Source organism: Salvelinus fontinalis, chromosome 3 (assembly GCF_029448725.1).
Source record: "Salvelinus fontinalis isolate EN_2023a chromosome 3, ASM2944872v1, whole genome shotgun sequence".
NCBI lineage: Eukaryota > Metazoa > Chordata > Actinopteri > Salmoniformes > Salmonidae > Salvelinus > Salvelinus fontinalis.
This window is the reverse complement of record NC_074667.1, coordinates 25,825,296-25,837,119: the sequence shown is the minus strand read 5'-3', so window position 1 is coordinate 25,837,119 and position 11,824 is coordinate 25,825,296. Positions and strand designations below refer to the sequence as shown.

At 41.9% G+C, this 11,824-nt stretch overlaps 1 protein-coding gene across 15 annotated transcripts in view; it reads left to right on the top strand.

The window, feature by feature from the left end:
* The first annotated feature begins 4,184 nt into the window (after positions 1-4,184).
* Positions 4,185-11,824, top strand: part of LOC129841796 (calpastatin-like) — a 77,358-nt gene continuing 69,718 nt past the window's right edge. For 3 of the 15 annotated variants that reach the window (XM_055910061.1, XM_055910133.1, XM_055910083.1), the window contains exons 1-2: positions 4,187-4,394; positions 7,944-8,033. In XM_055910061.1, the coding sequence (XP_055766036.1) occupies positions 4,341-4,394; positions 7,944-8,033 (144 nt within the window). In that variant the 5' untranslated portion in view covers positions 4,187-4,340. Of the gene's footprint in view, positions 4,395-4,810; positions 5,179-7,943; positions 8,034-11,824 lie in introns of those variants that run through there. The other 12 variants (XM_055910160.1, XM_055910167.1, XM_055910143.1 and 9 more) reach the window with 8 other exon arrangements.

Genomic DNA, 11,824 nt, shown 5'->3' with positions numbered 1-11,824 from the left:
CAAAATGGAGAAAGTGGGAAAGGCAGAGCTGGTCGACCATCGTAGAGACAGTCCAGCATCACGAGGACTGTCTCTCCAGACTCTGCAGCGCCATGGACAGCGTGCTGGCAACCATCCTGCGTTTGGAGAGGAATGGGCACAAAGGCTCTTTTTACGCACGTCTACCGGCACTACGGGATCCCGGAGGACATTGTGTCAGATCTTGGTCCTCAGTTCACCTCACGCATATGGAAAGCGTTCATGGATCACCTGGGGATCACGGTCAGTCGGCCCTAGCACCTTGGCAGCCGAGCCAGACCGAGGCCCCTGCGGTGGACAAGTGGTTTTGGCGTGCTGAGGAGACCTGGAATGCTGTGCACACTCGTCTCCAGCGGGCTGTGCGTCGGCACAGGGTACAGGCCGACCGCCACCACAGTGAGGGGCCTGTTTTCTCTCCAGTAGACCGGGTCTGGCTCTCCACCCGGAACCTGCCCTGCCGGAAGCTGAGCCCGCAGTTTGTGGGGCCGTTTAAAGTCCTGAGGAGGGTTAATGAGGTAACGTACCATTTGCAACTCCCTGCTGATTACCGCATTAACCTGACTTTTCATGTGTCTATCCTAAGGCCAGTGGTGCCTGGTCCCCTCGCTGAGGCTGGACCCAGTGACGCCCCGCCTCCTCTTCTGGACATCGAGGGAGGTTCGGCGTACTCGGTCCGTGAAGTTCTGGATTCGAAGCGTAGGGAGAGGCGTCTCCAGGACCTCATCGACTGGGAGGGGTATGGCCCAGAGGAGCAGTGCAGGGTTCCTGCGGTAGACATCCTGGAGTCGGTGCCCTGATTCCGTGCACCAGCTCCGGAGGTCTATGTCACTGGCTTTCTAGGCGTCACTGAACTGGATTCATTATCACCAACCCCGGACTGTCTTGTCTCATTACGCACACCTGGTTCCCATTCCCCTTGATTAGTATGTTATATATATGCGCCCTCTGTTCTCCATTATCCTGGTCGGTTATTGTTCCCATTGTCCGTTGGTCTTGTGAGTACCTGTGCATTGATTCGGCGTTTGCGCTATATGTATTGTGCACTTGTTATTTCGGGTCTCGTTCCGTGGAATATTTAGAGGTTTAAACCTTGCTCTTTTGTTTGGGTTACATCCCTGTGTATTTTACATAGGTGTTTGTTTTGGTCATTTCTCCCCGTGCCTTTTTCATGACATGTTGTATTTTGGGTGGAGTAATAAAAACCCCTATTACATATTCTTGTGCCTGCCTCAGATCCTTATACAACGTGACAGACAGACACCGTTTGTCACCGTTATAGTGCAACTAATGTATTGTTTAGTGTAGTGGCTTTGCTGGCATGCATCTAAAAAAAAATGGGACGTTTGCCCCACCCGGGGAAGATAAGGTCTTACAAACCTAAAGTTGGATAATCCAAACTTGTTAACCACCTTCTTCACCTGTTTCTTAAATGTTAAGTTGGAGTCCAAAATGACGCCAAGATACTTGATGTTAGACACAACCTTCAGATTCTCCCCGTCGACAAGAACAGCTCGTTGGGAAGAATCATTGGTTTTCTTTAGAGAAGTACATACGAACAGTCCAGTCAATATTTACATGCAGGCAAGAATCAGTCATCCATTTAGCATAGCTTCAGTTAACGTGTTGTCAATTTTCATTTTTTAGAGTGTACATACAGGACTGTATCGTCTGCATAAATATGCATGTCAACTTGTGGGCAAGCAAGTGGGAGAATTTTTATAGATGGTGAACAGAAGGGGGCCTAATAGTGACTGAGTGTCTCCCAGACTAACCCTTTGGCTTCTTTTTGTCAGATAGGAATACATCCAACTAATGGCTTCAGTGGACACATTAAGGGAGGGTATTTTGGAAAAGAGGACCTCATGATTCACAGTGTCAAAGGCCTTTATTAAGATCCATAAAGACTGCGCCGACTTCACCACCTATGTCCAGTTTAGAGTTAATGCACTCCAGAAAATAGCAATTGTCTGTTTCGGTAGAATGGTTAGTTCTGAATCCAAATTGCATTTGATGTATGGAGTTTCCCTGAATGAGGTGATCAGTCAGATGATCAGCCACCCATCTTTCTGCTACTTTTGATAGCACTGAAAGAATGCTTATAGGTCGGTCATTTTCCACCAGTGTTGGGTCACCAGATTTTTAAACAGGTATCACTGCAGCAGACTTCCAAGCATTGGGGAAGAACCCATATTTGATGGACAGATGAACTAGATGTGCAATAGGGGAAATCAAATCATATTTGTGTGTCTTCAGGAATACAGTGTCTTGACCTAAATACATATTTTGTTCTAAAGCTCCTGAAGAAGCTGATAATACTGTCCACTGAGATTTCAGGAATTTTGAATATTGGTTTATTATTATCCATGGGGGGTGAGAACTGGGGTCGTGCTTGAAAATCTTTGACCCAGTTCCCTGACAGTCAACAAAAAAAGTGTTAAAGGTGGTGGATATTAAATTGGAGTCTTGAATTAGAATCCCATTAACCTTTAAATCAGGATGCTTTTTGGACTATTCAGCTCCTCTCCCTGTTAGTTTGTTGAGATTTTCCCAAATCACTTTGCCATTTCCTTTTGCTTCATTAATAACTCTGAGGACGAACTCTGCTTTTGCTTTTTGTATATTCCATACCAAATTATTTTTCAGTGATATAAATATAGGTAAGTTGTCATGCTGACCATATTTCAGTGTTTTTGTTTCAAGGAAAGCTCCTGTTCTTTCTTTTGCTTACAGATGTCCTCGTTGAGCCATGGTAAAGAGGTTTTACGTCTTGGCTCATGTTGAAATGTCCTGGTAAAAGATGTATTCACGTTGTCAATAGCTGACAGAAATGTTCTGTTTCAAGACTCTGGGTCTTCAATGCGTAACAGATCAGACCAGTCAATTTGACTTATAGCTGCGTTGTAGTTACTCTGCTTCATTTTTATTTTTATTTTTTTGCGTACTGTTGCACATTGATATGGTTCTTAAAACTATTTCTAGTGAGCTTTCTAACCATCAATGTAACATTGTGGTCAGATATGCCAGTTAATAAGTTAATGGAATTAGTTATTCGATGAGGCCTGTTAAAGAACACCAGATCAATCAAAGTCTGGGATGTCTGTTACTTTGGCTGGTCCTTGTATTATTTGAGTCAGGTCAATATAGATTAAATGTGTGGGAATATCCATTATGGAATTTCCCTGTGGCAACCAGTACCATTGAATACCACCAGGGGGCATAAACGATAGAACCCTCACTGGGAGTGTAACGAAAACAATCATGTGTGACTCAGACATTCTGTGGAATAATGGGGTGTGGCTTCTCTCTCTTCTCCAAGTAAAAGCCAGGACAAAATTATGTTTACAAACCACAGAACTCATATTTACATCTAGTAGCCTAAGGAAAGGAAATCCGCAATCTAGATATGCGACAACATTCATGTATGCTCACGGGAGGGGTATAGCCTACTACAAACAGGATCAATGAGTTAGTCAGCTAACTTTGATAAACAACCAGAAATAACTACAGATGTTCTGGATCATTAAGAGATCTGGATTTAGATGTGTTTTTGGTTGTTGAGTCAATTAGACCATGCCCATTTCAATCTTATCTTTCTAAAAAAATCTAACGTTATTTCAGAATATTTCGGCAAGTTAGCTGGCTAACTCATTGATCCCATTGATTCTGCTTTGTAGTATACCCCCTCATGCAGCTGGTGAGGCTACATTAGGCCAACAATATGAAGCTGTCAAGAATAACATGTGAGTGCATAAAGAGGGAAAATGTAGGCATATAACGTGCTGAAGTATTTTATGGCCAATCTGGAACAAGCCCTATCTATCGGTTGTGTTTGGTAGACCAGATGTGTCCATATACATGTATATATGTTTGCGGATTTGCCTTTGATCCTTCCCTATATTTACTTATTTACTTCACTAAGTAAATCATTGGGATGTGATGTCATACGAAATAGGAGATTTAATGGGTATGTTACCTCAGGCTCTTTATTCTTGGCTACTGTGTATGATTTTCGGGAGGTTGTTGGTCTATTAAAGTGACTGGGGAACTATAGGAAGGAAGGGTGCTACTGATACGATAAGAAACTAAAGACAAAAGCCCCCAGTTCTTAAGTACTTCAACCTCCTGATTCACACGGTCACACACACACACGTTGATTTCATTTGAGCAAAAATATTTTGAGTTCATAGCGCGAGGGGCACACTTTCGCGCCAGAGGGGCCAATTTGATTCACTCGGTTCCCCAGCCAGCCAGCGGTTCCTAGAAGAATATCTGTTGAGCCACGGTTAAGTTTTGGAAATAAAAAAGGTATTTGCGTTGCAGCGATGCCACACAAAAAGAGAAGCCATGCCCATGGCCATCATAATAAGTCACCGGAGGTGAGTTTTCCTTCTAAATAGTTGTTGCGGGGTAGGCTGCTTTTTCATTAAAATGTTTAAACGAATTAACCTCGGTCAAGAGCGGGCCACAACTGTGCAATCGACCAAACAACGGTCCAACGTTTGGATGCAGGAATGTCCAATGAGTAGGCTACGCGCGAGTTTTGCCTCAATTGGGTTCCTCTTATAGATCGTAGCCAGGTACATATCTCTAATAACTAACTTTGAGAAAGGATAAGCTGATATCCTTATGGAAAATAATATAGGCTACTATATTGCAACAGTAATCGTTTTATCTGAGGCATTTGCATTACGCACCAATTGCGCAATCACCCTCATCAACCCCAAACAGGAATTGTGGTTTTGGACGATAGGCTATAAATGCAGTTCAGCCGTCTATTGTCAGTGAGTTATGCGGAAAAGATAGACTCGTCTGGCAAACGTAACTAAAAAGAGAATTAGCTATATGCCGTGAAATGCAAACCTAGCAGTCTCTTGACATCACCACAGCCGCGCTGTATAGACACTTCGTTTAGGTTACGATAATGGTCAGTCGGGTTTACTGTAACTTTGTTTGAACACACAGGGAGTGGCCCTCTGGAACGCATGGGAAATAATTATACGCATGGGAAATAATTATGCTTTAAAGGTACACGGGAGACAGGCTAGACTAGAGGCGACACATATTTAGACAGAGGTATCCGTAGGCAATAGACGATTCTTCTCATCTTCACCGCTTCTCACAGTTTCCATCATGGCGTATGCTGCCTATTGGACCAGCCTTGTGAGTATATGGTTATAAGCCACCGATTTCTCCAACTTCTGTATTAACATAACATCCCTCTGGTAGCGATGTGTCTGAGTAAATCCATTCTAGGAAGCATTATTGTAGTAGAGACTTCGCCTTAAATAGTTATACAAACAGCCATTCCAACTTTTGTCATGGTAAAGTTGATACACCCTGTGTTGTGTTGACCTATTAGTTTACAATAAGTTATAGAATCAACAAGAAGCCTATTGATATGAAATGAATGACTTATGTTCTGGACCATAAAAAAAGGGTTGGGCCAGCATTTCTTGGCAGGTCAGAGCATTATTTTGTAGGGCGTGTGACTGTTTAAACATTAGACATGATAAAATACACATTCAGCTCCTGGCACAATTGTCTGTACTTTTACAGATGCAGATTTAGAGAGGCATTGGGGTTGGTCAGCCTATCACCTTTAACTCTTGTTTGAATACAACTGTTAGATATCCAAATATGGTCGTTATGTCCACTCTCTGAACGTCTCCTGAGTGTGCAAGTCCAAATAGAGACTGAATCATTTGTTACCTCTTCACTTACATATCTCATAAAGTTGTTTTTAAAGTACCATGGCACATAAGGGATCATTTGTAAAACCAATATGGCAGTTCCATGCTGCCTGGATCTTTAATTTAAAGACCCTTGCTCCCTTCGGCCTCAACGTAGACTTTGATCTGAAGCCATTCTTGTGATTATTGTGACTTTGCCATTTGTAATTGTTTGTAAGCTTGTGTAGTCTAAAAGGAATCTATGATCGTATGCTATCCATTTGTTTTTTTGTATACTGCTCTTTGTATGCCATTTTAATATTTGAGAATTAACCAATGATCTTAGGCCACTCTTGGCACCTTTGTGTCTTTTGACACTATATAAACGAGTCATCCCGCAGTGTTTGTGATTATACCCTGATGAAGACAGCTTGGCTGTCGAAACGTTGGTAATTAAATCTTTGCATCTGAGCTGCATCTGAGTGTGCGGCTCTCCTTTATTTTTAAGTTTTCTACTCCGCTAACCAGCACCTCGCCTAAATAGGTGTTCGTTTCTTTTTCTACTAGATAGTTCCATGCTACCATCTGAATTTTGATGGAACTTTTTACAGTATCATAAGCTGGTTGTTATAACCCGCTATTACAGGTTAATGGCACTCTTCCAATATAATAAAATGGAGCATAACTTCATTGCCTTCAGAACATTATAGGCTTTACGGCAAGTTAGGGACTTTACTGTAATATCCAAACCAACATTAGTGACCTTTCAGACAATGGGTGCAGATGACCACTTCTTTACAAGACCCAGGTGGTTGTCTGTGGACCTATTTTTATTTTTTTATTTCACCATTATTTAACCAGGTAGGCTAGTTGAGAACAAGTTCTCATTTACAACTGCGACCTGGCCAAGATAAAGCAAAGCAGTGTGACACAGACAACAACACAGAGTTACACATGGAATAAACAATAAACAAGCCAATAACACAATAAACAAGCTAATGACACAGTAGAAAAAAAGAAAAAGAAAGTCTATATGCAGTGTGTGCAAAAGGCATGAGGAGGTAGGCAATAAATAGGCCTTAGGAGCGAATAATTACAATTTATCAGATTAACACTGGAGTGATAAATGAGCAGATGATGATGTACAAGTAGAGATACTGGTGTGCAAAAGAGCAGAAAAGTAAATAAAAACAATATGGGGATGAGGTAGGTAGATTGGGTAAGCTATTTACAGATGGACTATGTACAGCTGCAGTGATCGGTTAGCTGCTCAGATAGCTGATGTTTAAAGTTGGTGAGGGAAATAAAAGTCTCCAACTTCAGCGATTTTTGCAATTCGTTCAAATCACTGGCAGCAGAGAACTGGAAGGAAAGGCAGCCAAATGAGGTGTTGGCTTTGGGGATGATCATCAGTGAGATATACCTGCTGGAACGTGTGCTACGGGTAGGTGTTGTTATCGTGACCAGTGAACTGAGATAAGGCGGAGCTTTACCTAGCATAGACTTATAGATGACCTGGAGCCAGTGGGTCTGGCGACGAATATGTAGCGAGGGCCAGCCGACTAGAGCAAACAGGTCGCAGTGGTGGGTGGTATAAGGTGATTTGATAACAAAACGGATGGCACTGTGATAGACTTCATCCAGTTTGCTGAGTAGAGTATTGGAAGCTAATTTGTAGATGACATCGCCAAAGTCGAGGATCGGTAGGATAGTCAGTTTTACTAGGATAAGTTTGGCGACGTGAGTGAAGGAGGCTTTGTTGCGAAATAGAAAGCCGATTTTAGATTTGATTTTGGATTGTAGATGTTTAATATGAGTCTGGAAGGAGAGTTTACAGTATAACCAGACACCTAGGTATTTATAGTTGTCCAAAAATTCTAGGCCGGAACCGTCCAGGGTGGTGATGATAGGCGGGCGAGTGGGTGCGGGCAGCGAACAGTTGAAAAGCATGCATTTGGTTTTACTAGCGTTTAAGAGCAGTTGGAGGCCAGGGAATGAGTGTTGTATGGCATTGAAGCTCGTTTGGAGGTTCGTTAGCACAGTGTCCAAGGAAGGGCCATAAGTATACAGAATGGGCCTTCAAAGGGTGCAGTAAGGCCTTCAAAGGGTGCAGTTAGGTATTGGAGCACACGCACACTCAATTGTCTTGACTACATGTGATTTGTTTAACATTAACATTGTATATTTGTGTGGCTGTGTGTGTATGCGTGTGCGTGCTTGTGATTCTGTGTGTGTGTGTACGTGTGTCTTTTGCAGCAGAGAACTGGTCCTAGTACCACACTTGGAGAGAAGCAGGTGGATGGCCGGTCTTATAATACTCGAGCTGCTGCAGCCTCTAAGGCTCAGGTAAGACCCTTCTAAACAATGTTGACATCTTGGTGCGGATACACTTGACAGTTACCTCTGGTAGTGCAGAGGTGGTGCACTCAACTACACTAATGTGATGAATAACTGACTTAGAACTGAGGACCTGTGTTTGCTCCGAGTCAACAGCTAGACTTTTGTCTGTGCCACAGCTGACGTTCCCTTCTGGGGAAAAATAAAGTTATGCTATACTATTCTATCCTATTCTATTCTACTTTAACTCTGTAGACTTTGTTGCCCTCTGGTGGGGTAAAGAGGCATGTACTTAGTCACATGAATGAGTGGGATAACATGTGGGCATGCGGGCTGCTAATGTCACCACACACTTGACTGGATCCATTTCTTTATCCATATCAGTGATCTGGTTTCACAAGGCTCTCTGGGACTTTGTTTGTTTGGTTGCAACTTTTGTCAAAGTTAGAAGTTACTGACTTAATTTAAATGGAATGTTTATGTTACATGCACATCTTATCAAGCGATTCAAATCGATCCGGAGGTAGTTCACAACAAAAGTGTGTCTTAGTTCCAGTGTATCTTCCCAAGATGCAACAGCTGGTTTTACAGGCTTGGTGAGCTGACACAACACATCTCTGAAGGTGTTTTTAGAAGCATGAGTGTGCTTGATGATGCGTGGACAAGACAAGTCTGGAATGTGTGTTTGTGTGCCTCAGTGCCTGTCTATACACAGAGTGTACAAAACAATGGGAGATGTTTTTTCCATGACATAGACTGACCAGGTTACTCTAGGTGAAAGCTATGATCCCATATTGATGTTACTTGTTAAATCCACTTCAATCAGTGTAGATGAAGAGGAGGAGGCAAGTTAAAGAATATTTTTTAAGCCTTGAGACATGGATTGTGAATGTGTGCCGTTCAGAGGGGGAATGTGCAAGACAAAATATTTAAGTGCCTTTGAACGGGGTATGGTAGTAGGTGCCAGGCGCACCAGTTTGAGGCTCAAGAACTGCAACGTTTTTCAGGCTCAACAGTTTCCTGTGTGTATCAAGAATCAAGAATCCACCATCCAAAGGACATCCAGCCATCTTGACACAAATGTGGGAACGATTGGCTGAGCATGGGCCAGCATCCCTGTGGAAAGTGTTCGACATCTTGTAGAGACCATGCCCTGACGAATTTAGGCTGTTCTGATGGCAAAGGGAGGTGCAACTCAATATTAGGAAGGTGTTCCTAATGTTTTGTACACTCAATGTATATATGTAGGCTATGTGTGTGTGTACACATGTGCTTTTTCACCTGTGAAAAAGTCAGCCAGGTCGAAGTTCGTCCAGGTCCCCAGGATGTTGGGAGATGCCTTAAAAACCCGGCACTAGGGGCAACAGTGAGCGCTATTACCATCAAGTATCCTTGTGGCTTGCTAGGATGTTGGGGATGGGGATGGCGGCTGGGTGTAAGCAGCAAGCTCTGACTTTGAGGTTTTCAATCCAAATATGTATATAAACCCTGGAATGATGATGCTATCCATTGGCCAATGAGAGGCTTTAAAGCCACCGGACAGCCATATTGAAAGAGAAGTCCTACATAGGAATTAATGGAATTCTACAGTATTTAAATGAAATGTTTAAGTATATTTTAGTGTAGTGGGAACAGCAACATTAGAACTTTCAAAAAGCTCACATAATATAATTTAAAAAATATGAATGGAGGTGTCTGTAATAGAATAAAGGTGGCAAAAACTAATGTTGACATTAATAAATGCATTTCTATAGCTTCCAAAATATTTTTTTTACAACGGTGGGGGAGTGCCAAGATGGAGGCGCGGTGGTTTCAAAACAGCTCCCCCTGTCAGTCATCTAGTATATATAAATCATTGGTTCACTCCCAGTGCCAGGAACTTTTAGTTATACTTTTTTAAAAGGTGAACTGCTCTCACCGATTCTGCATGGGTTTTTCCGGGGCTCGTTAAGAAATGCGGTGGCCATTACTGAAGCCCAAACAAGAGTTGTCTTAGGGGTGTGGTTTAATGTGGGTGTTTCTTGGGTATGTCTTCGCCATTCAATCACAACAAACAAACAAGGGCAGTAGTGAGTAAATTAGTGACAGCGAGGTAAGCTAAGCTAGCTTTGCTATGGAGAGAAGTTTTGAAGTTGAGGACTTCTCTTGACTGACTCGCCATCTCAAGATGATCTGCTAATTCAGTTCTATGTGTAGGCTAAACCCCAGTAGTGGAAAAAGTACGCAATTGTCATACGCAAAATGACTCAAGTGAAAGTCTACTTTAGTAAAAGTCAAAAAGTATTTGGTTTTAATTATACTTAAGTATCAAAGGTAAGTGTAATTGCTAAATTATACTTAAGTATCAAAAGTAAAAGTACAAATCAATTCAAATTGCTGATATTAAGTTAACCAGAGGCATAATTTTCTTGTTTTTTTTTTATTTACTGATAGCCAGGGGTACACTCCAACGCTCAAACAAAGCATTTGTGTTTAGTGAGTCCACAAGATCAGAGGCAGTAGAGATGACCAGGGATGTTCTCTTGATAATTGTGTGAATTTGACCCTTTTCCTGTCCTGCTCAGCATTCAAAATGTAACGAGAACTTTTGGGTGTCAGGGAAAATGTATGGAGTAAAAAGTAAATGATTATCTTTAGGAATGTAGTGAAGTAAAAGTAAATATTGCCAAAAATATATATAGTAAAGTACAGATACCCCAAAAAACTACTTAAGTAGTACTTTTTGGTATTTTTAATTAAGTACTTTACACCACTGCTAAAGCCTGCGCTGACCTTATGTTTAGCCAACCTGACAGCAGCTAGCTAGTTAGCATAGCTTGGGGATAGCTAGCTACAGCAGGCTAGCCTATCTAGCTAGCTGATATTTCTCTGGCGAATCACAGTTATGCCAAGATAGGAAGAAGTACCAGTATCTGGAATGTATTTCATGAAACACTCGTTCTACAACACCTTGCTACAAAAGTTGCTTGCAGCTTTAAGTTTTTATCAGGTCATGTAAATACACGTTACCGTGAAACCGATATCATCAACTGTGAGTTGAATGCCCAGTCTTCAGTGAGCTCAGCTGTCAACACAATATTCTATAACTGGCTAGTCTCGTCTCCTTATGTCCGCTGATAGATATTTCCCGCAGGAAATCCCGTGGGTGTTTGTGTTACAAAGACAAAAACAATTCTGCAGTAAATAGGCTATCATATTGATTTGCTTATTAAGACAGTATGCCTACTCTAGCAAATGAAAATAAGTTGTGTGTAGAGTACAACCACAGATAGAACAAAGAGCATACAAATATATGGTACAACTTCCGCTGTCCCAGAACTAACATGGCATTCTATTCTATTCTAAGGATTTGGCTGTCTAACCACACACTAACATGCACAGCTCTCTGGGTGAGGTTCTGTATTCAAGTCTCCAGTGGGTGATGAAGTCCCTTTCATCTATGTAATGTATTACAGGTTGTGGACAGGTGCAGTCAGGTGGTGGCTGGAGGGTTGGAGGGCATGATACTCCATCCTGGATATGACAATGTTTGCCTCAACCCATGGGTCCATTAGGCAGAGTTCAATAATTACAGGCAGATGTGAGTTGCAGGAAGATGTCACTTTTCTCATACCACTCTGTAGCTACTGAACAAGCTTCCTCCAGGAGGAAGCTTTGAATTTGTCAGTAGCCTACAGAGTAATATGAGAAGAGTGCAATTGCTGAACTTATATACAATGCCTTCAGTAAGCGTTCATACCCCTTTACGTATTCTACATTTTGTTGTGTTATAGTTTGAATTCAAAATAGATTAAATATAA